Raw genomic sequence first — 26,256 nt, forward strand, 5'->3', positions numbered from 1 at the left:
TGGCATCAGGGAAGCCAGCAGAGCATTGAAATCCAGACCATACATATCCACAAACTCTGCCACATGACAAGACACAATTCCAGTATCACAATATTATTCACAGCCCCAAAATGTAAAATTAATGATCACCATTAATTTACAGAAACCTACTGCCAGGCAAACTGTAAGCCCTTCACTGAAATTTCTCCAGTTATTTGGAAAACTTGGCATAGTATTGAACCCATGATTTATGGGAACAGAAGAAACAGGTTATTTCCACACATATTCACTGTATCTATTAGGGTAGCCATATAGGTATGTCTTTTGTTCTCCCTTGAGAATGCTGCTTACAATGTAAGATCCAATATTTTAATTGATACGTTTTTTAAAAGCATGAAAATTATGAAAAAAAAGCCTTTATATCTTGGCATCAAACCTAATTTTTTAGGACCCTGTGGTAGACATTTATCATGTTCAAATGTTTAGCAAATAGTTCTCCATTTCTTTATCTTTGTATGTATCCTGGACCTATCTGATGATAAAAGCATCTGAGTAGCTAAATTCTGTTGACCAGAAATTCTGTTAGATCGTTCTGTTTGAAATTACATGACTTGTTCTCATTATAGGGCACTGAGGAACTTGAAGTACGAATTCTGGTGCAAGCTCGGCCAGGCCAAGATATCAGGTAAGTTCATAACATATAGAATGCGTAGCCCACTTTTGTTTCTACATGATCATGAACTTGAGAGAGCATGGCTGTTATAAACCCACAGTTCAGTTAATTAGCCATTAGCATTCAGGGATTTTAACAAGTAGTAAAATGAATTTTCTTAATTCTACATCTCATGTCTGCTCTGCCTGCTTTTTCATAAATGTGGTAAAGGCAAATGAAATAGTCAAAACAACATGTGAACAAAGTAAAGTCATGAGCCCACTTAATCCACAGTTAATCCTACTTCCAGATAATCCAGAGTCACCCAACTGTACCCCTAGACAATCCAGAATTTGGTATCAACACAGGTAATCCCAGAGCTGAGTTTTTATGCAGTTAGATGGTAGTCCCTCCTCTACTGACTATCAATAATAATAATCTGCTACTCTTTATATACAAAGAGGAGATTACTGTCTTACCATAAATAGTGCATATACTTTAAATTATTTTTCTTATTTTGGAATATGTTTGCCCTGATCCTGTCAATACTAATTTGCTCAAATGTCTTCATAACAAAGCGACAATTCTCACATCCCTCTGGCAGGAAGCCAAGTTGAATGGACTTCTGCAGCCACAGACCTGGGTCAGCCTAAATTGTCCGAATAGAAATTATCTCTGTGGTAACCTCATTAGTGTTATTCTCCTCACCTCAAAGCTAACAAGATATGGACTCTTATCATTAATGCCACTAGATATTTTCATATAAATTCTTACCTTACATCAAAGAAAGTTTTCAGTTGGCATTTTTGGCTGTAATGTGGTACAAAGTAATTTGTAAAACAGTTTTCGAAAGTGAAGTAACACTGTTTAGCAGTAATAGATAGAAATCCTATTTCTCTCTTCTATTGCGTGATTTAAGTTTTTTATTTAAAAAGCCTTGAGTTTTTAGAATCTTTTATTTTATTGTTCTGTTCCTGCCTCATCTCTTGACTTTTTTCTCCTCTTGAGTGTGTCCTCCTTCTCTGACACTAAAGTTAGTTGAAAAAATACTATTCTTAGTCATATTGCTTATGGTTCTGCTTTGACTTTCAGACCCATCGGCCATGACATTAAAAGAGGGGAATGCGTTTTGGCCAAAGGAACCCATATGGGCCCCTCAGAGATTGGTCTTCTGGCAACTGTAGGCGTCACAGAGGTTGAAGTTAATAAGTTTCCAGTTGTTGCAGTCATGTCAACAGGGAATGAGGTAAAAAAAAAAAAAAAAAAAGGGGGGGGGGGATGAGAGGGTAATTGGGCCTTCAGATAGAAGTATTTTTGAACTCTTCGTTGTAAATAGAACATTGTGGATTATAGATTTTACCACATTCCTACATTACAGGGAAATAAATTAGCTTCAGAATAATTCAAGTACAGAAGAAAGAGGAGGAGTAGAAATTACATATTGAGAAATGCTCCCTTCCATTATTAGAATGAAATGTTACAACCAATGGCTTTTCCACACATTCAGTATATATAAACAAAGAATTTTGACTGCTAGCTATAGATACTCAACTGTGCACATTTAGTGCCCAGTCTGTTAGGACAATGCATTGTGCCCACCCACCTGCCGAGATGATGGGCCACTTCTGTGTGGGAAATAATCAATGAATTGGAACACAGTGGTTAGCCCTTCTTGCTGGAAGTTCCATGTGATTCTTAATCGCCAGGAAAGATTTGATAACCTTTCTTTCTTTTTTTCTAAAGATAGCTTCTCTAGTGGCCTGCTTCTCAGAATATGTCAAGTGTCATTTCAGCCCTGATTCAGGATGGGGAATTTAGTCAGTCTTTCTCTGAGAACTCTTGAAAAATTGCCTCTTCCATGTTTTGCTTAGGTTATACAAAAATTCAGTTGGAGGATCTAATGAAACTGGGAATATTGAAAAATGGGTGTGCTGGTAATTCAAAGCCTAAGAGCAGAATCAAAAACTACAGAGATTTATTTCGACTTTACACCTTATTATTTTTAAAAAGATTAACAGGATTTCCTTTTTCTCTCTTAATCTCCTAATTTTGTTCTGAAAATAAGCCATTTATTTGTGCCATTGTTTTTAATTTCTTAAAGTCTTAAAAATGAATATTTTTCAAAGGTCTTTCCATTACCCTTATAGCTCTTTTGGAAAGGGCAAAAGAAAGGAATAGAATATTTGTTTTGCTAATGGAGAGATGAATCCATATTCTACACCCTGTATAGCTGCACTGGTCATTCCTTAAAATGACTGATTGACCCAAAACAAACATTCTTTTTTTTTTTTAAGTTTATTTATATTTTGAGAGAGAGAGAGAGAGTGAGTGACGGAGGGGCAGACAGAGGGAGAGAGAGAATCCCAAGCAGGCTCCACGCTGTCAGCATGAAACCAAATGTGGGCTCAGTCTTATGAACCATGAGTTCATGACCTGAGCCAAAATCAAGAGTCAGACGCTTAACTGACTGAGCCACCAAGGCATCCCCCAAAACAAACATTCTTTTTGAGTGGTCTACATAGTAATGTTTTTAATATCCCTAGGACTAACTGACCCTATGTTTAGCATCAGAAAGAAATTTCTGTTAAACTGGCTTATTTAATGAACTATTCTTATTTGTGATTTATGTATATGCTTTGTGTATCTCAGTGAGTTCAGGGGGGTTGGGAAAGCTAAAGATAATGAGCAAATTCATAAGTAACTAGTTATTAGGCAACTTTGTTTAAGCTATATTTCTTGTATTCCTCCTAATGTTTTTGTAGGGCTGGACAGCATTCTCAATTATCCCCCAGAATACATTGGTAGTACTTTAAAAAAAAAGTACTATCACACATTCTATATTAAAACTATTTACTAGTGATAAAGAAAAGTGATGGGGTAAGAATAGAGATGATACTTACATCATGGAATCTAAGGAAGAATTTGTAGTCCCAGCTCCCTGCCTCCATAGGCTTGATTATCTTTGGAGAGGCTTTGATAGGTACTATATGACTCCATTCCCCTACTTTCTCTGGCCTGCTGTACTTACTGTGGTTTTCCAAGGGACTAATGTATCTAAATTCCATAAATCTCTGGTTCCATATAGCTTAACATTCCTTCCCTATTTCCATCCAAGGTTAGCCATTCTTGTGACTCTCTGTGATTATATAATTTATTTCAACATATGTTTATTGACTGCCTCTATACCAGGCACTAGAATGGAAACTGGGGGTAAAAGATGAATAAAGTATAGTATCTCTTCTAAAGGCTTGAGGTCTTTGATAGAAATAATAGGAAAAAATATTAATTTTCAGATAGGCCAAAGGAAATTATACTTGTCTATTAATGTGGCAAGTCTATAATTTAATCAGTCACAGTACACACTCCTCTTAAGTACTAACTTCCCCTGATATGTGGGGCTTCATATATGTCCACTTTTTAATCCAGTGTGGTATATAGGTAAGTGGAACAGTGGCCTGAGGCAACCCAAAGAATGCCATACAAGATGTCTGTCTTTAAAACCTGCCCAGTATTTTACGAGTACATGTGTTTGTTCTGGATAAGGGAATTATTTCAAAATTGAAGAGGTACAGTTATGAACTATAACTAATACAGAACAGCCAATGTAAACATTTGGTGGTTTCAACAAATTATGTATTTTAACATTTAGGTAATACCATCCAGTAATTATGTAATCATGGCATACACTTCCAGCCTTGTTCAATAAATATTCATTAAGCATCTATTACATGCTGGAATGCCCATCAGGGATTATCTTAACTAAATATCAGACTTATGTAAGATGTGAATACGCTGTATCATGAACCAGTTTATTTAAAAGCATTTTGAACAGGAAACTCTGTCCAGCAAGGCTGCACCAGACTTTCATCTTTGGTGAAACTAGTCCTCTTAATCATCTACACAGCCATCCAAGAGCTATTCTCTTTTTTCAAGTGACACTCAGGTACAATGGGACAAGAATTATACTAAAAGAGTATGGGAGCCACCAACATAGAAGCATATCCTGCATGGGAATCAGTATTTCTTATAACAGTCTTAGGCAGCTACCAGGGTCCCTACAAGGAAAATGTCCAGATACAAGTGTCACCACATTCACAAAAGCCCAAAGATGTTACTTTCCACTAGGGATTTATAATTCATTTATAGTTCCTTCTAGTCCATATGCATGTTACCAATCAGAGACCATTTTTGCCATAAGAATTGCTGCCTGGTAACAAGCTGACATTTCATCTGTATCAAATTTCCAGGAGAACAGAGCTAGAAAGTTAACCCAAGGTCAAATTTGTCCTTAGAGATGGAAAAAGGTTTTGTTAATTCTTTACCCTCGCATAAGAGGATGCATTATCTGTGGCAAATTAGAAAATAATAATGAAACTAACTACAAGTCGTTCTGCTTTTTATTATCACCATACACTGGCAATTCTAAACAATGTCAGTGGTAAAATATTCTTCTCCACTGGGGCAAACCATTTCCACCACCCCTCCCTATTTAGTATACTATACCATACTGATGCTAGGCACTGTTCTGACTGCTCAGGATATAGCAGCAAACAAGAAAGACAAATCCCTGTTCTTACAAAATTTATATTCTAATGGAGGTGGGGTAGAGGTGGATAGTCAATGAACAAGTAGTCGTCAATGGTTTTATAAAGAAAAATAAAGAATGGTAGATAAAGACTGGTAGTAGAAGAGGTATATGCCAGCTATTATCTGTTGAAACCTACCCTGCATCTGCCCTTTCATGCTCTCCCCTATACAATAAGGCTAGAAGCCTGAAAACCCAATTTCCCGGGCTCTCTATTGGTTTTGCATTTGGGATGTATTGACACAATATTAGAAGTTGGAAGGAAGTTAGCAGAAGTATAAGCTCCTCAACCTTCAGTAACATCACTTTCCCCCAGTAGCCCTAGAGACAATGGTGACTTCCTGCAGTTACTAATCTTTGGAAACACACTTTTTTCCTTTTGTTTCTCCAACCCTCCCAACACATTTGTACCCAATTCTTAGTATTAAGTCCTTTCTTCTCCCACTCCCCTGCATTTGAAATACCTAGAGGATTTGGTTTTCTTTCCAGATCTGACTGATAGAGTCTTCTATTTTATATAGGGTAATCAGGTCTCACTGATGAGGCAAAATTAGAGTGGAAATCTGCAGGTATTAAGGGTGTGTGCCATAAGGGGAATTGAATTCCAAGCAGAGGGAACAACAGACAGAAAAGTTCTGAGGTAGGGTGTATGCTCATCATGTTTGAGGAACAGCAAGGAGGTCAATGTGGCTGAAGTACAGAGGAAAAGGAGTAAAGTAAAAGGAGATGAGGTTGGAAAGATAACAGAAATAAGACCATTTCATTCTAAATAGTCAGTTTTGAGGAAGGAAAAGATAACATGAAACCTAACATTGCCTAAATTTTTAAATGTTTACTGTGATATCAACATCACATGGCATATAGAAAAGGGAGACTAGTTAGAAAGATATGTAATATCCAGGAAATGGGGAAATATTTGGTAGGAAATAATCAGATCCAGCAAATACTTTGAAGATTAAGCCAACAGGTTTTGCTATTAATTCAAAGTAGAACTATATAAGAGAAAGTGAGGAGTCAAGATAAACTCCAAAGTTTTGACCTGAGCGTTTCTAGAGATAGTTATCACTTACCCATGTGAGAAAGATTGGGCAGCAGAAATCAGGGCTTTTGTTTTGGACAAGTTAAGTTTGAGATACTTTTTAGAAATCCTGGTAGAAATATTGAGTAGGCAGTTGAACGTACTGTCTGGAGCTTAGGGGAAAGATTAAAGCTAAAGATACCATATTTGGAAATTATCAGCATATACACAGTATTTAAAATCATGAGACTAGATAATAAAGTCACATAGGAAATGAATATAAATAGGAGATAGGAGATACAAATTTTACACTTAGGAGACAGCTATATCTTCCTTCTCTTTCCTCAACCTTTATACTGCCCAGTTTTGTTTTTCTTTTGTTTTGTTTTTATACTTTCCAATTTTATTTCTAATGTTGACTCTTTATGCTATCATCTCTTTGTTCCTCAAATACATTCTGATCCCCTTAAAACTATAGATGGTGACCTAAAGGCCTTTACACTGGACATCAGTCAGCCCACTGCCAATTAGTTCAGGAAGTCAAGACTGAATGCATGTTAACTAGTTACTCAAGTAGAAGCAATAATTATTTCTTTAGTAGGTGCTGGCTCTTCGAGTTTGAAGGGTACTCTTTCAGTCATTTTCAATCATATTCCATAACTTACATTTATTCATTTAATATCCCTTCTCTCTCTCTCTTTCTCTCTCACTCACTCTCTATCACATACACACAAACACACACACGCACGCGCGTGCGCACGTGCATACACACAGAATTAAATCTATTCATCTCCACTATGTGTTTGCTTATTCTATTCCATCTTTTATCATTTTCTTGGCCACCATCAAAAACAGATGCCTGTACAAACAAGCTCTCTAAAATGTAAAGTCTCTGTAAAATCTCCATATACTACTCTTTGGGGCCCTCCACAAGCAGCTGCTGTTAGAAAAGTATATTTAACTTCACTAATAAGAGAAGGAACAAGAAGTTGAGTATCTCCTGTGACCAGTACCACTATGTGCTTTATGATTAAAGCAACATCATGAGGGTAGTATAATTATCCTTCATTTTAAGTAAGAGAAAATTAAAGCTCAAAAACAAAGCAATTTTCCCAACATAATCTATTTTGTGTAAGGATAGAGGTTGATTTTACAACTAAGCCTTCTGGTTGTAATGATTTTTTTTCTTCCCTATGCCACAATGCTTCCCACGGGAATCTCAAATTTCATATCTCCAGGTTTTAATGGCAGCCCTGAAACATATCAGGTTAAGTAGTTTTTACTGTCATTAGTGTCTTCTAGCCATACTGTACTTACTCTCCAGATTAAAGACTATGACTTAACCACTTTAAAGTTGCTCTCACTATCTTCAGATAGCCTCACTCCTTTAATCTGTTCCTTTGCTTTCTACGCTGATACCTAAACTGGTTGACTCTATCCTCTACTGTCTCCATTTTTGCTCCCAAGCAGAGAAACATTACTGAAAAAATTAATAGAACTGTGATTACCCAGCCTACAACAAATTTCTGCCACTTAATGTCAACCTGGTACTTAAAGTTGCTTGGTAATCCTGATGTCACGGTCTTCTTGATTTCCTAGCACATTCCCCTGTGGATAGTTCACTCATACATTCTGTACCCTCTTTATATCTCAGTAACAGTCCTTCTTTCTCACTCTTGGCGTCTTTAATGGAAAAATGAAACTAAGAAATATGTGTCAAACTGAACTAGATGAGGGCTCCCTCATCTTTTCTTTAAAAATTTTCCCCATTCCTTTAGCTTTCTTTCCTCCAATCTAAAAGGAAATGGTATTTCTTTCTAAGAACAATTCCTCTACTTCTACCTTTAAATTCATTCTTTCTCACCTTCCTCATAACTTTCTAAATTATTTTTTTCTATGTCTTTGATTACTTTCTCTTTAATGGCTCATCTTCCTTCTATATCCAAATATACAGTGATTACCACTCTCATAAGAAAACCTGTACTTAAACACCCTATTGCCTCCTTGAACTACTGCATTGTTCCCCTCCTACTGACTACTAGGTTTGTGCAGAGAGATCTGCACTCATTGCATTTTCTTCTTCACTATCCACATAAAAACAAAAACAAACAAAACAAAAAAATCCCAAATCTATTTAGTGCCCCATTAGCACAGAAACTGATTTCCTGAAGACAGTAATAACTCCTAATCTCCAAATCCTGCTCTGATATTTATCCTCCCTAACCTATCTATACTATTTAGTATCAGTGACATTCTTCACTTACCACTTTGAAACTGTCTCTTATATTCTGTGATTCCATCCTGTTTGATGCCCCGACTACTACTTCTGTTGTTCCTTATCTTTCTCCCATTCGCTGAATGGAGCTGTGTCTTCCCACTCTCTAAATTCTCCCTTAGAGTTTTTCTCTCATTTGGATACATGCAGGTAATTTCCCATATCTATAGCCTCAATCCTGACCTCTTTTTGTAAATTCAAGCCTTCATTTTTAACTTTCTTTGGATATTTCTACCTGATGTTCCACTATTACCTAATCTCACTCACCATCTTTCCCTTTCTACCACCATAAAGAGTGGAATACTTCCTTCCAGATTTGCCTTTTTTTTGTTGAAGGCATCACTATTTCCTGGAACCCTTTTTGCCAAGGCCATCAGTGACATTTAAATTTTTTTTTCATCTTTAATTGTGGTAAAATACACCTAACATAAAATTTACAATCTTAATCATTTTTAAGTGTATATTTCAGTAGTGTTAAATACATTCATATTGTTGTTCAACCAGTCTCCAGAACTATCTGAAATTCTGTACTCATTAAACAACAGTTCCTCATTTCCCCCTCCCTCCAGACTCTGGCAACTACCATTCTACTTTATGTCTCTATGAATTTCATTACTCTAAGTACCTCCTGTAAGTGGAATCACATAGAATTTGCCTTTTTATATCTGGCTTAATTCACTTAGCAAAATATCTTCAAGGTTCGTCCATGTTATAGCGTGTGTCATAATTTCCTTCCTTTTTACAATTGAATATTTCATTATATATATGTGTATGTATGTGTGTGTATATATTTATATAAAAATTATATATATAACTTATATATAAATTTATATAAAAATTCTATGTATATAAATACACACACACACACCCCACATTTTGTTTATCTAGTCAGCCATCATGGGCACTTGGGTTGTTTCCACCTTTTGGCTATTGTGAATGATGCTGCTATGAATAGGGGTGTGCAAATATTTCTTCGAGACCCTACTTTCAATTTTTTTGGGTGTACACTATCTTTTTAACATAAGGAGATTAGGTGTAGTGACAGCTTACTTATAGGAAAACTAGAAAATACAAATAAGCATTGATTCACTACTTACTATATATGAGCTCCTACTATGTGCCAAGTACTATTTTAGTTGCCAGAATACAGTAGTTAACAAAAAAACACAGTGGTCCCCGTCCTCATGAAGATGGCATTCTAGTGTAGTGCAAAAAGGGAAAGAAACCACTGCTAACATTTTGATATATAGTCATTCAATTTCTGTGCTTATATAAATATATATTTATTTGTAAAAATGAGACAGTGCCATAAATACTATTTTATTTTCTGGGTTTTATTTTTTTCAGTTAAATAGCATATCACAAATCTTTCAATGGCAGTGATATGTGTCCATAATGCATCAATGTCTATAAAGAGTTCTGTTATATGTATCATAATTAATCAGTTCCCTATTGTTAGATATATAATTTGTTGACCATTTTTTACCATTGAAATAATGCTGTGATGAACATAGTTATTTGCATCTACCAAAAAAAAGAGAGATACACTCAAAAATAATAGAGGTGAATCAAAATGGAATTGTTAAAAATATTTAATCCAGAGGAAGACAAAGAAAAGAAAAAAGAAAAGAAAAGAAAATGGAGGGGGGAATAAAGGAAAAAAGAAACAAAAAAAAGAAGCAACAAACAGAAAATATAAAATGGCAGACATAAGCTCTAACATATCAATAATTACATTAAATATAAGTGGTCTACTTTATTTGTAATCCCCAAAACTGGAAACAGGAATAAAAAGCCATGAACTATTGCCACATGCATCAACTTGGATGGACCTCAGTGGTATTATGCTGAGTGGAAGGAAAAAAATCAATCTTAAAATGTTACGTATTATAGGATTCCATTTATATAACATTCTTAAAATGATAAAATTATAGAGATGGAAAATGTATTAGGGATGTATTAGGGATGGACAGGAGGGAGAATATGACTATAAAGGGTTAGCATGAGGAATATCTTCGAGGTGAAGAAATGGTTCTGCATCTTGATTTGAGGTAGCAGGTCATGCAAATCTACATATGTGGCAAAGTGGCAAAGAAGTATACATATTCCTTATACCAATGTCAGTTCCCTGGTTTTAATATTATTCTATAGTTATATAAAATGTTACTATTGGGGAAACTGGGGACCTCTCTGTACTATTTTTATAACTTTCTGCAAATATATAATTACAGCTCTTTATGAGCTGGAGTTAAAAACAATTTAAACTAAAATAGTTTGTGTTCTGTGTTAGCATGTGACACACTTTATCTGTTTTGGAAGTCCTGATTTCAATTTCATTTCTCAGTTTCCCCTACTCCTGGTCACTTTCAGCCTAAATTAGACCATTATCTTCTGGAGATGTGATCAGTCGAGTTTGTATCACTTTTTGATGGGCCATTATTGTGTATTAGGTTTTCTGAAGTAGTCATTTTGATTTATGTGAGCATCATGTCTTCATGTTCTATTTATTGCATGACAATTTGTTAAACCGTATAGCTTAGCAGGTGCAGTAGCATTTAAAGCTCCAGAGATTACACATCTGGCCACTGCCACATAGATTAACATTAAGGCAAATATAAAAGTTTGCCAGGTACTTCAAAGCCACAATTCTAGATTTCTAAATTTCAATGTAAAAATATGTCAAATACTTTAGCATCCTTCCTTTTATCAGGAGAAAGGAGCAAATCTTTGTATTACCTAGTAGCCATCCAGGAAAGTAAAACCTTGTTTTAAAGGTGTGAAAGACATCTGAACAGTTTTATCCTGAATATGGGAAAGGCAAAACCAAGAAGAGTTGTCAGAGGAGAAAAGATATTAATAAAAGTCAAAATAAAAACAAGAAATATTTGCAAACAATATTTTTTAAATCACCAATAAGTGACCATGATTATTAGAAGCTTTTGTTTGAAGTGATTTAAGAGTATGCCACAACTCAAAGACTTAACAAAATATTTTGGTTATAAAAAGGGACCTTTGTTATCTGGGCACAAGATAACTTGGCCATCTTTAACAGAAAGAAAACCCAAATTATAATAATGATTTGCAATAAAAAATTCACAGGCTTTTTTTCCTTATGAAGAAACCCATGTCATATGACCAACTTTGTCAATATTTTTCATACATATTATCCTTTCTGTGAATTCATTATTTATAATTATTACTCCCAAGCTATAAAAGTAATTTTCCTTTAGACCTTCTATACTTACTGTGTAATACCCCCAAATATTTTTCACTGTCATCCCTCATATTTTGGCACAATCAGATCATTTTTGCCTGAAGAAAAATATTCTGTTTTTTTTCCCTAAAAACTAAACATATTCACTACCTTGCACAAGCATTCCTCTGCCTTTGTATATCCTTTTTAACCTGTTAATGATGGTTACTCTAACCTGTTAATGATGTATGTAATAAGAGCATGAGTATGTTAAAGATTACATTGCCTGCAATGTAATATCCAAAATACCCAAATTATGGAAAGAGCCTAAATGTCCATCAACTGATGAATGGGTAAAGAAATTGTGGTTTGTATACCCAATGGAATACTACTTGGCAATGAGAAAGAATGAAATATGGCCTTTTGTAGCAACGTGGGTGGAACTGGAGAGTGTGATGCTAAGTGAAATAAGCCATACAAGAGAAAGACAGATACTGTATGTTTTCACTCTTGTGTGGATCTTGAGAAACTTAACAGAAGACCATGGGGGAGGGGAAGGAAAAAAAAGTTAGAGAGGGAGGGAGGCAAACCATAAGAGACTTTTAAAAACTGAGAATAAACTGAGGGTTGATGGGGTGTGGGAGGGAGGAGGAAGTGGGTTATGGGCATTGAGGAGGGCACCTGTTGGGATGAGCACTGGGTAATGTATAGAAACCAATTTGACAATAAATTTCATATTAAAAAAAATGATTTATCAATTGCTTAAATTAATACTTGTTAAGATCTTAAAGTTAACAAGGATCTGGCAATTAAAATTTAATTCAGGGACACCTGGGTGGCTCAGTCGGTTGAGCGTCCAGCTTTGGCTCAGGTCATGACCTCATGGTTTGTGGGTTCAAGCCCCATGTCGGGCTTTGTGCTAATGGCACAGAGCCTGCTTTGGATTCTCTGTCTCCTTCTCTCTCTCTGCCTCTCCCCTGCTCATATGCACTCCCTCTCTCTCTCAAAAATAAATAAATATTTTTTAATTTTTTAATAAAATAAAATTTCATTTCATATAAGATCTTATGATTTAACAGAAGCCTTACAAGAATTCATCCTGTAGAATGAAAAATATATTTTTCCTAAACCCTTCTAATTTCTCAAGTTCTCAATTTTGTTACCCCTGAAACAAAAGACAGATTAACAAGAGAAAAGGCATATACATTTTTTTAAGTTTTTTGTGACAGAAGAGCCTTCATAAGAAAATGAAGACCTGAAGAAACAGTCAAACCTGAGCATTTTTATATTAGGCTTGATGAGGAGTGGAAAGTCATGGAAAAATATGATAAGACAAAGGGTTTGAGGAAAGTGTAGTAAACTGAGGGAAACTTAGCAAGGCTTCTTGTTCATTTGGATTCCTCTGTGTCCCTTCATCTTCAGAGATAAGGATGCTCCTTTCCTCCAGGCATAGGGAGGGTACCTCTCATATGAAGGTTTTATGACCTGTGTAATGGGGAAGTCCTTTTTGCACATGCCATTTCTCAAATTCCTTCAGCTTGAAATATCCACTGTACCAGTTGCCATATTTTGGGGTAGCATGCCTTGAACCTCATCAGCCTGTTTTCACAGAGACATGCCATATCATCATTCTCAGATTTAGATGAACACAGTGTTGCTATTTTGTAGCAAAACTAGGAAAGGAAATTTAGAAAATTAAAATTAAACTAGAATATATTTCTAGTATCATTTCTTACATGCTGGTAAAGTCAGGAAGAAAACACAGGACAATTTTTGAAGCAAGATTATCAACTCTGCCTAATTCGTGCAAAGAGTCATCACGGTAGAAATAGAATGTGGACTTTTTTCAAATACAATTTGTAAACCTCAGTATTTAAAAACCAAATTCTTAAAATACTCCTTAAGTTATGTTTGAAAGCTCTAAATGCCCTTTTTTTCTTTCTGAGGCAATTAGGTTTTTTTGTTTGTTTGTTTGTTTGTTTGTTTTCCCCAGAGTTTAATCAGAAGCTATTTAAAATACGAACATCTCCATTAGAGTTTATAATCTGACTTTTTCTCTCAATGTGTTACATCTGTTTACCTGGACAATCTGAGTATTTCTAAGGTGTGTCCATAATTACTAGAATTGGTTTTTGATCAATTAATAAACTATTCTAGAAAAAGGAAAAAGATAAGTAGGGATGTATAAGGGAGCTGTTTGCAATGGATATGGAGTTAGTGACCACTAGAGAAGCCTGATTATCTTCCCTTTGCAAAGAAGGGAGAAGTCTTATGCAGACAAGCCCATTTCAAAACATAGAAAAGGGAAAGTGAGTCGTTATAATCAATCTCAGGCCCTTTGACAATTCAATCAAGACCATAAGGTTAAATCTCCGAAGAACAGAAACAAAGAAGGATGTCTCTTGAAATAAACTAAGTGATTTCTCTTTTAGAAAGGAGACAGAGAACCTCCTCATGAGGGTCTAACAAAAGAATTTTAAATTTTGTACATTTTTATTTAAACTTCCTTTTGAAACTTTGCATAACAATAAAAATGCTAATTATTGAATATTCAGAATTGTATTTCCCTTTTGTTCTCAACATGCTTTCAAGTGGATAAATGTGGTCATGTCATATGTACTTCAAAGTGACCACTGGAATTCCAAATTGTTCTTCATGAATTGATGCTTTTTTGAAAGATAAATGCAAGAAAAATAAAACAAGCCAGAGTTATGCCAGGAAGTACAAGAATTTTATTATTAGATGAGCCCGTGAATTGGAAAAATATTGCTTATATATTATACCTGAAGTCCTTAGCACTAAGGTTGAATCCCTAACAGCTGACCCTAAAAATCAGCAGGAATAGTTAGAGAAGAGATCTCTCCCAAAGCCAATTTCTCAAACATAAACAAAGAAAAGCTCTTACAGACACACAAGAATTTAGCCAAACAAGCTACATCTTGTTTGTTGACAAGCAAGATGATTAGTATCAAATCAATGCTTTAACACATCTTCACAAGAAAAACAAAAATTTGTACAAATTTGATCAAATAACCAAAAAGTCCTGGGAACCTTATTCTCACAACAAACAAAATAAATATCAGCTAGCTTTGGGAGCTCAACAAAAAAGGATCAGACCTTAAGGAAGTGCTGGACTTACCATCATAAGCAAAGAATCTCTGGAGCAAAGAGACTCAAGAGACCTCAGTGAAGTTCAATGTAACCGATATAAGAATACTCGTAGGAAGGGGTCTTGTCTAAGTCTTGGTGGGACCTCTAGGACTATCAAAGTCTTAATATAACAACCACCAGGGAAATTTGTTGATCATACAAAGCTGTATAAAAATTTCTGAGCAAGGGAGAGCATCACCATGGAAGAATCCCAGTAGTGCCAGAAATGGAGGATATTACAGAAGGATATATACAGGACTTTGAGAACTGAGGTTGGTCATGAGAACTGGGGGTGGTTTTAAGGTCGAAATTAGCAAGTAAGGTCTAGGCAGAGACTGGTCAGATTTTATAAAATAGGTGAGTTGCTGAAATGGTCTCATCTTTGGAGCACATGAGTCCATCTGGAGTTATCATGGTCTCAATTTGTCCATGGTCTTGGAGTATATAAGTCTAAACAAGTTTATGTTAAAACAATTTGACTTAAGATAGTTGTTTGAGTTACTTGTCATGGTTTGGTACAGTTTCTCTGTTATACAAATAATAGTACAGTTTTGCAAGTTGATGTTTCTGTTTCTCAGAAGGAAAGAGTTTGTATGTATGATAGCCAATTATAATGATTTGTAGACATTTAGACATTGAATATCTGAAATGAAGGGGTGGGGCACCTGGGTAAGAGAATGACTAAAACCATAGGGTCAAGGAAGATATGTTATTAGGATGTTCTTTTTTTTTTTTTTTTTTTAATTTTTTTTTTTTCAACGTTTTTTATTTATTTTTGGGACAGAGAGAGACATAGCATGAACGGGGGAGGGGCAGAGAGAGAGGGAGACACAGAACCGGAAACAGGCTCCAGGCTCCGAGCCATCAGCCCAGAGCCTGACGCGGGGCTCGAACTCACGGACCGCGAGATCGTGACCTGGCTGAAGTCGGACGCTTAACCGACTGCGCCACCCAGGCGCCCCTAGGATGTTCTTAAGAACTGTGATCTTTGGGAAGATAGTGAATTACAAAGGGAAATAAAAAGAATCAAAGTTTAAATGTTTGAAAGACAGTAGCACCACTAGTAACAGAAACAGGAAATTGAAATTTAATATAGGGTAGACAGGAAAGTAACAAGGTAGGGAGATAATGGGTTATGTGTTGTTTTACTTTGTTTTTTTTTTTCTTTTGTATTTTAACTGTGGCAGGTTTCAGGCATCATTTCAAAGATGACCAGAAGTATAAGATAACCAAAAAATAAGATTAAGTTTTAAAAGGAAATATTGTGAATTTGTTCTAGTATATTCAGCCTTAATCTCCCATTCAGTTCTGTTTTTCTTTGAAAATACATGAAATGCACTGTAAATCCCACACACTCATTTAACTAAGTATTATTTTATCATGTCAGCTTTACAGATAAATGACTAGTTCTCCAATGATCTCTAATTGTTCTGTTATTTCTAGAACTGTTTACAGCAAAACAACACCCTAAAAACAGGGCTCTTGTTTAGTTGGTCAGTACCCTTTTGTGAAAAAAAAAAAAAATTATATAACCACACAGTTTCTTTCTGAAGCAACTTGTCTGATTAATGGAGTTAAAGAACTGTAAGCCTTGGCCTTTATAAAATTATAATGACTTCAATAACTGTGTGTTAATTAAGATCAGAAAATTAATCTATATTAGCACTGCAATAGCAATTTTCTAAGCTCTGCCAGACTAAGGATGAAAGTGGGTTGCAATGTCACATGGCATCTGATTAAGTTAAATTAATGCAGTATTTGAAGGGAAGACTCCCAGGTGACACTGAATAAGATGATCAGTTTTTCTCTAGCTATTTTAAGGGAACAGTTGGTTGCAAAGCTACTACTTTTCAACATAAAGCCAAATGTCCTGCCACATGGTATCACTGATGAGTCAGATGGAAGATTGAAGGGGCTTGGGGTTATTGTTTGGGAGAACTGAGATATGAAGCTCTAGGTATTGGCCATATTAACAGCCTAAGTATCTAAAATGTGCAGACTTGCCTTCAGCTTCCTAAGGTAATAGTCCAGATTTTTTCACCTCCAAGATGTACTTTTTATTCATTTTGTATTTCTGGATTCAAAATACATCTTAAAATTGATGTGTAAATTAAAGTTGTACGTTGGTGTGTCTGCATGTGTTAAGGACCCCTCCTCTTAAGTATGTTATAATCTGATCTAAATCTGTATTTACATTATAAGCTAATTCCATCTACACTAGCATCTAGGAGTAAAATATGAAAATAGTTGGGGTAAAATAGGTGCTCTTTAAATGTCATTTTTCATGAAGGAAGATAATCATATTTATTATGTATTTACCCACATTAACTGAGTGTTCATTACTTCAATAAATCCTAACTACTTTTTTTTTAACGTTTATTTATTTTTGAGGCAAAGAGAGACAGAGCATGAACGGGGGAGGGTCAGAGAGAGGGAGACACAGAATCCGAAGCAGGCTCCAGGCTCTCAGCTCAGAGCCTGACGTGGGTCTCGAACTCACGGACCGCAAGATCATGACCTGAGCTGAAGTCGGATATTTAACCGACTGAGCCACACAGCACCCCAGTCCTAACTACTTTTAAAGGCAATTATTATTACTATATGTTATAAGTAAGAGCACTAAGGCATAATGTGTTTAGGTAACTTGAATTTGAATGTCTGAATCCCAAGCTCTTCCCACTATATACCACACTGCCTCACTGAAACATCCTAACATAGAATAAGTTTCCAATAATTTTTTTCATAGACATAATGGGAGATATTAAATCTCTAAAGGGTGATTCAATTCAGAGTCATAGGATAATTGTGCATATTTCTAGTTAAGTATTACTTGTTTAATTTTGCTACTAAAGAGACGAGATACTTGTCTCCCTCTCCTTCAAGTAAGTTTAACTTCTTTGATATTGTTGATCCCGCTTCAGAGATCAAAAGCTTGAAAAAAAAATATAAAAAATCATTTTCTTCAGACTTGAAAATATCATGTCACAAAGTCTCTACCTCAGATGTTCTCAGTGAAAGACAAACTAGAAAAGAATATTGGGAGGGAAAAAGAAAGTTGTTTTCTTTAGTTTGCCCCTGTGAGCAACCACTGGGAAGGCCAATCTCTACAAACCACTATTGTCAAATTGTAGCCAAAGCAGGTGTGATATCTGGCCTGCTATTTAGTCACCATTTAAATTTCTGAATGCTTTTTAATTCTGGAGGGACATTTTTTCCAACCTCCTATACTCTCTATCCAGGGACCCTTTGGGTGTGTACCTTCTATGTGCCAGATACTGTTGTAGGTGTTAGATATGCTAACCCCTGTGTCCTACATCTACTTCTTTTCCATTAACCATAAGCAACATTATCCTAAGAGAATAATTTGTGGTGGTTTTTTTGGCTTTGTAGCTGCTAAATCCTGAAGATGACCTCTTACCAGGAAAGATTCGAGACAGCAATCGTTCAACCCTCTTAGCAACAATTCAGGAACATGGTTACCCCACAATCAACTTGGGAATTGTGGGAGACAAGTAAGTATTGGATTTTATTTGGAAGTTGTTTTTGTACAAATTTGAATTTTGGGAGTACTAACTAGGTGGGGTTGTTGCTAAAGAGACAAATTTAATACAATAATTTTCAATAATCTCATTCTCCAGAAGCCAAAAAATTATGGACATGTCTATGTCCTTTAGGGACAGACATTTTCCTAGAATGCCTATTACAACAGGAGAAATACTTTTTGCTCTCCTGTGGGTATGTTAAGTTTACAGGGGTCTTTTTTGATAGTGTTGGCTTTATTCTAATGGAATTAATGGTGATGGTATTATTCCTATTCACCCACACTTGTTTCAAGAAAGACAGGGAAGACCCGGGTAAGAAGATAAAAAAGAATGTCAAAATTAGCACTAACTGCTCCTTTGTAGTTTAAGTACAGTTTTTTCTAGGACTTTTATATTGATTTTTGTAGCCTTATGTAACCCAAGTTTCTCCAGGCTTCATTCACCCATCTGTAACTAGAATCTGTGACTAGAACTGCCCATCTCTAAGAGCAATTACCCCATATGCTAAATTAACTCAGCCCTCTGCTAAATTCCCCCAAGGATTTCTGTACCTTCCAACCTGTGATCAAGATCACGTCTTTTTCTGAGCACCCCACTACCACGCAGCACAGCCATGCAGCCCTCTCTCATCAGGATTTCCAGTTCACAAGAGACTTGCCTGCTTTTTTTAGTAATATTCAGACATCAACCTGGTAGAGACAAAGCTCAGAGACAAATCTAAGTGATAGCATGATGTATCTGTCACCCATAATTGCCCCTTTCTTTCTTGTAACCACCTTGTCACTGAGAAAAGCTCATTATATCTGGATCTTTCTTCCCCAGGACAAGGTAAGAATTTCCCAGCAAATGTGCTTTTGAAGAGGCACCACCTTACCATTTCACAGAGTATGCTCTGACACTTACACCCCAGCTTAAGCTCAAACTGGACACAACACAATCCAAACCTTGAACATAGCATCTTGCTGATAGCATGAAAGGGAGTAGTTTTATGTTCTTTTACCTTTCAAAGTGCTCTCCTTTCCTCATAGTTTTTTTTCTTTCTCTGAGGATATTGGAATACAGAGTCTGTTAGACATGTTTTCAAATGTCATTGTTTTTAAAATCTTCACCTTTGTATTTACTTGGATGCTTAGTTTTAGAGATGCCCATAGCTGAGTAACCAGCCAACTTAGAACCCATGCTGGTGAAGACAGTTACTTAATATCACTTTGACCCAGGCTCCCTAGCCCTTGGGAAAGAGTAGAAATAACCCACTGAAAAAAAAAGGGGGTGGGGGGGTGGGGGGGCAGCAGGAGGACGAGTAGTTATGTGAATTTGGGCCTGACCATTAACCTGTCCTTTTTTTTTTTAACTTTTTTAAAAGTTTATTTATTTATTTTGAGAGAGAGTGAGTACGCTGGAGGGTAGAGAGAGAGAATCCTAAGCATGCTTCACACTATCAGTGCTCAGAGCCAGATGCAGGGCTCCAACTCACAAACCCGTGAGATCATGACCTGAGCCAAAATCAGGAGTCAGATGCTTAAACAACTGAGCCACCCAGGCATCCCTGACCTGTCCTTTCATATAAACTTCAAGCACCTAAAAGTTATCCTGACGCAGGTACACCTTTACAAAAGACAAAAATTAACTTCCCAAAAGAGATAAGAGGAACCCAAGAGTTCCAAAAGCACAGAGTAGGTCCAGAAACTCTAGGGGCCAACTCACCAGATTGTTTAGGATTTGTTTCCCACCTACAACTGGCTCTGGCCTTGCCTTCAAGGGCATTAATGGGCTGTAAGAAATATGATAAGGTAAAGGAAGCACTTTTGTGTGTGTGTCATTTTTACCTTGAGCTTTTCTGGACTATAATTCTGTCCACTCCTCCTATTTTTGCACTTTTGTATATAAAAACAATTGCTTACTTGACATACTATTTTTGCTGCCATTACACCATTGAAGGCCTCATATGTTAATATGCTAATATTTAATTGTCTCAGGCCCACACTGTTGAGTTATGGTAGATATTTACTAATAATATTGGTTTCATATGTTAACTCCAAAATGTTCCTTGAAAACAATATAAAGAACAGTAAAAGTATAAGCAAGATATAGGCAGTTCTGAGAATATACATATCTCTAGTGCATATCCTTTTCTCAAATGAAAATATGTTCCAGAAAACTGAGAACAATGTTTTTAAAATACAACAATGCAAAGCTAGACTTTCTCAGTCTTAGAGTGCTATATTAAAGAGGCCCAGAGTAAATGGTTAGAATGCAGAGGTGGAATGTGGGTGGAAAGAATTTATAACTGTTCTAATGGAAATGTGTGCTGGGAATTTAGCAAAGGAAACAAGGTACATTTAATCTGCAGCCTGTTGATACTCTGTGAAGGCTGCCTCCCTCTTCATTCTTCTCGTTCCTATGTAGCCCTTTGCTAATGAAAGCAAATGTTATACAGAAGCCTCTCTGTGAAGCTCTCCAGGGAAACAAGAGGGTCATGGGAGAAACTACACTTTCTTTAAAGCAAGGAGAGAAACAGCTCAAGAATGTCAGCAAGCCCAGAACCCCTGCTCAGTTGTGACAGATAAGAGTAGGGAGTAAGAGCTCTATTCTTATATTTAAAATATGGTTGGAGTCTGGTTTTTAAATTCTATGATTCTACTTCTCAGCTCTTATTCTTATCACCAACCATAATTATAATGATAAATGTTGAAATTGTAGACTAAGACTCTATAATTAAATTAGGCTTAATGTTTCCTCTGTTTATTGTACATGTTATTTAAAAAGAGGGTATAGTGAAAATTTGGGGAAAGGTGCTTCAAATACCTGATAGTTAGCAACTGTATTTTAAAAGCATTCACTTATAAATATTTTGTGTGTATTAAAATATATTCCATAAGACAATTTCTCACAGCATGTGTAACACAAGACTGTTGGAGTTCCTAGCAGTTTTTTAAAAAGACAAATTTGAAACAGAGATGTTAAATGAACTTGCCCAGCATTATGCAAGTTACTGGCAGAGGTGAAAATGGAATTTAAGTCTTGAAATTATCAATCTGCAATTCTTTGCTATCATTATAAAGACAAGATAATAACTACATATGTCAGAAAGGAATCATAACTATGCGCTACAGTGGTCAGAGTTTTTTGGGTTTTTTTTTTTTTATAAAGGTGCAATGTTAGCTAAAACATGAAGGATGAATAGAATTTGTATAGTTAGAAACAGAGTGTGTTAATGAAGTAGGAAACATGGAATGAATAAAAAGTAGAGAAGTAGAAAATAAAATACAGAAGTAGAAATAAACAGCGAGCTACTCAAAGGCCAGAATGATTAGAACAGGAGGTTTAGGTAGAAGGATAATGGAGGTGAACTTGGTAGAAATTTGAAGCCAGACTTTGAAAGGCTTTGCAATCCAAGCAGAAACTACCCAATTCATTTAAATTTGAAGCTTTAAAAAAAAAAAAAAGCGAAATTGACATCATAACCATTATTTTACAAAGATAATTTGACCAAGGCATTTCACATGGGCTAAAGTTGGAGATGGACTAGGTATAAGAACAATACGATTTATTTATTCATTGTTCAGTCAGTCAGGAAGTATTGGTTGTGTACCTGTGAGAATCACCTAGAGATCTTATTTAAAATGCTGATTCTGGGGCACCTGGGTGGCTCAGTCAGTTAAGCGTTCAACTCTTGATTTTGGCTCAGGTCATGATCTTGTGGTTCATGAGATGGAGCCCACTGCATTGACAGTACAGAGCCTGCTTGGGATTCTCTGTCTCCCTCTCTCTACCCCTCTCTCTGTTTCTCTCTCTCTCTCTCTCTCTCTCACTCAGATAAATAAGCTTTTTTTTTAGATGCTGATTCTGATTTACCAGTTGTGGGGCGGGCCAAGATTTTGCATTTCTAACAAGCTCCCAAGGACACCAAGCTGTTGGTCCGTGGATCACAGGAAATAACAAGGATTTTTGTCAATTTAATCATGCATCTACTATGAATCTTAAGACCAAGGCTATTGAAGATACAAAGCTTAAACAGACCTAGATCTTGCCTTTGAAATTACATGTACTAGAAATGTACTAGAATTTAGAGATTAGTAATAAAAATGTTTTATGAAGTTCCAGAGCTTAAACACATTTGGAAGTAGAATTTCCTTAAGAGATTAAATCAAAAGACATTGTGAAGGTTATTACATATAACAGAAGAGTGTCAATGTTGATTTGTCTTCATCTGGATTACAAAGCCTCATCAAAATGGTATGTGACTATAAACACAAATAAAATGCCTGCAAAACCCAGCTATTAGGTCTGTCTACCACAGTTTTACATTCCTCTCTAGCAGTACACCATTTCCACTTCTTCATGTTTTATTTGTAGTTTATCTTTTCCTGATTTTTGTAGCTCCTCTTCCTATGTTCATTCCCTAAATTTAGGAGTCCCCATTGCTCCCTCTTGGCTTTCTGTCCTTCTGATTCCTTATGCCAATGACTCCCAAACTTCATCTCTGTCTTGAGCTCCATGCCTAGATCCACTTACTTCCTAGGTGCATCTTCTTTAAGTTCAATGGGTATTGGGGCACCTGGGTGGCTCGGTCGGTTAAGCGTCCGACTTCAGCTCAGGTCACGATCTCACGGTCCGTGAGTTTGAGCCCCGCGTTGGGCTCTGTGCTGACAGCTCAGAGCCTGGAGCCTGTTTCAGATTCTGTGTCTCCCTCTCTCTCTGCCCCTCCCCTGTTCATGCTCTGTGTCTCTCTGTCTCAAAAATAAATAAACGTTAAAAAAAAATTAAAAAAAAAAATTCAATGGGCATTGCAAACTCAACCTGTCCAAAAATCAGTTCGCCATCCTCTCACCTCACTCACCGCCTCTCCCCACGACTGCCCTGTTCCATTTCCTTTCATTCTTCTATCTCAGTGACTGCCTCACCACCTACCCAGTCACCCAAGCCAGAAGAAACCTGAGCACGTCATCATAGGTCCTCTCTTTCACTCACCCCTGTATTTAAGTCCTAGAGATTTTCCCTTCTTGATATTTCTTCTCTGCATTCTCATCCCTTCATCCGTACTGTCCTGGCTTAGTTCAGGGCTCCATTTATTTTTTGTCTAGACATATGAGACTGCCATCTTAACTGGTGTCCATTCCTTAAGTCTTCTCCTCTAACTCACCCTCGATTCTGCTACCAATATGACCTTTCTAAGGTGTGTATTCTATACCTGTGGCAGAATTGGGGCTTTATTATATATGGATAAACTCACCCTAATAATTCAACAAACTTTTATGAGGGGTTACTGTGTCAGGTATTGTACCAGTCCTTGGTACTACAGAGATGAATGATACAGTTATTAGTAAGAATACAAAGGAGTTTTCAATTCTGATCGTTTCCTCTCTTCCCTTCCCACCCAATATACATCCATTTTCTCCAGACTCCTTACTGCAAACATGTCAGTCTTCATTGAGTACCCATCATATATAAATAGCACTGTACTACGTTCTCTCATTTATGTGTCTTATTTAAGCCTCTTGAAACAACAGAGCCAGATAAGTGTCTGTTATCCCCATTTTGGAGATAATAGTACTGAAACTTAAAAAAATTAAACTGTTCAGAGTTACGCAGCTAGTAAAAGGCAGAGTAAGGAGTTCAACCCAGGCCTGTCTTAACTCCGGGGTCCTTTCTAGAACCTTTTGCTCTGCCATGCTACCCTTTTAATTGGAGTTAGCATCTGTATTTCATTAATATTAAGGTTAATAAACTAAATAGGCTATATCTATTTTAATGAATAAAACCCCTTAGTAAATAGTAGCTGTGAACATTTCAAAAGCCAGAGGGGAAAATTTAGTTTAAATTGTGAATTACATATTAACTGTGTAGTTATAAATGAATTTTAAAGACTTGAGTTGCAGAATCCAAATCTTTAGATGATGTAGATGATATAGAAATGAGGAAAATGACAGGAGGATTTATTACAGTCTTCCTTTTATAATTTCTTCCTTTACCTTTCTTCTCACAGCTGCTGGGGCTGCATTTGCGATATGTATTATGTTTGGATAATTTGTTACACCAAGTTCATAGTATCTTTTGTGGGGATGGGAGATAAAGGAGAAAGGAAAAGAGAGCATACACACAGTGTGAATGTATAATACTTTGGTAGTCAGCCCTACATTTATTCAACTTACAAATAACCTAGATTCCCAAACAGCCAACCTTATTCTTTCCTTTTTCCTACCCACCATATAAAGTGTCTCTGTCACTACATTAAAAGAAGGGAAGGGAGAAAAAGCATTTTGAGAAGTAAGGGGGAAGGCCAGGAACAACAAGAACAATTTAGTGGTACCGTTAATCTCCTTGCTGCCTGACCCTCACAATGTAGCCTATTTAGGAGAGATGTTTGTTAAGCCCAGATATCCCACATACTGGCTGAATGTGTTCTATTCACTTTGCTATACTTTCTGATAATATAATATTTAAAGATACAATTGTGTTAAAAAGTATTCTACTTGAGAGTTTGCATATTAATGTGAATACATTTAAACCAGACATCCAACATCTGAGTAAATCTGCTGTCCTGAATGAACAGGAGTAAATCACTTAGAACTTGGAGTTCTTTGAGGCAGTGGGAAAACTGTACGGAAGCAGAACCTTAGCATAGCAAGATACTAGGGGCCCAGTAAGAAGTGCATTGGCCGCAGGAAATGACTAAAGAAAGGTAGGTGGGAAGATGTCATAAGCAAATGCTTTATATTTCAACATTGTTTCTTCAGTCTTCCATCTTGCTTCCACAGTTCAGGCTAGTACTGCAGGGTAATTCCGCAATATACGAGTAACATTATGAGCTAAATTAAGGTTTGTTTGTTTACCCTAGAATCATATCCACCATGTGTAGTACTTATAGATGTTTATATAGAAAGGTGTTCTAGGTTACAAACAACCAATTTTACATAACCTGTGAGTTACAAATTAGCTGTGCAAAAAAGACTTACCTGAAGCTAGCAGCTTTGTACTAACTGCATGGTATCTTTTAATGCTGTCTACAGAGATGTAATTGGTAGTAAGACATTAAAAGACTTTAGATATGGGTTAACATGATCATCTTCTATTCCTGGTCCAATTCTATTATGCACCTCTTGGGCCATTGTTCTAGAGGTTCTAGTGTACATTTTTAATGTAACTTTTTAATCTTAGAATAAACAAATGTTCATTGAAGAAAATTTAGAAAATATAGGTTCATCAAAAAAAGCAAAGAAAGGAAATTAACATATAATCCCGTTACCCAGTATTACTCTCCTTTTATTCTTCAATTCTATGTGTGTATAGAGTTTATATGTGTGAGTGTAAGAAAACAAAGAAATCATACTCTTAGTATAACTTTTCATTTTTCCACAATGTACCATAAACATCTGTCTGATTACATAGTTCTCTGCTATATCACTTAAATGCCTATATATTATTCTTTAGTATATCTAGATCTGCTAGATCTCTGCTATATCACTTAAATGCCTATATATTATTCTCTAGTATAAAGTTTAATGTTACTTATTTATACAATCCCTTATTGTTAGGCATTAGGTTGTTTCTAATCTTTCTCATTTGCAAGTAAATGATGAACACCTCTATAACTAAATCTTGGCATATACCCACAATTATTTGCAAGTGTCTTTAAATTTTTATTTTATTCATTTTGTGACCATTTGTTGAGTGTCTGCCGTATCCAAAACTATGTCGATGGCAGAGGTAAAATGGTAAATAACTGCTGTCCTCAACTGCTGGTAGGCATGTAAAACAAGTTGTTCATGACTGTATCCTCAGCAATTAGAACAGTGCCAGCACATGGTAACTATTCAATAAGTGCCAGGAAGTAACAGAAAAAGAAAGAGAGGGACCACTGA

General features: G+C 36.1%; 1 protein-coding gene across 15 annotated transcripts in view; it reads left to right on the forward strand.

Annotated features, from left to right (window-relative positions):
- GPHN (gephyrin) overlaps positions 1–26,256 on the forward strand; it is a 633,256-nt gene that overhangs the window by 557,646 nt on the left and 49,354 nt on the right. For all 15 annotated transcript variants that reach the window (XM_058739364.1, XM_058739365.1, XM_058739368.1 and 12 more), the window contains 3 exons: positions 606–664; positions 1,724–1,877; positions 18,243–18,364. In XM_058739364.1, coding sequence (XP_058595347.1) covers positions 606–664; positions 1,724–1,877; positions 18,243–18,364 — 335 coding nt within the window. The remainder of the gene's footprint in view (positions 1–605; positions 665–1,723; positions 1,878–18,242; positions 18,365–26,256) is intronic.

Source organism: Neofelis nebulosa, chromosome 7 (genome assembly GCF_028018385.1).
Source record: "Neofelis nebulosa isolate mNeoNeb1 chromosome 7, mNeoNeb1.pri, whole genome shotgun sequence".
NCBI lineage: Eukaryota > Metazoa > Chordata > Mammalia > Carnivora > Felidae > Neofelis > Neofelis nebulosa.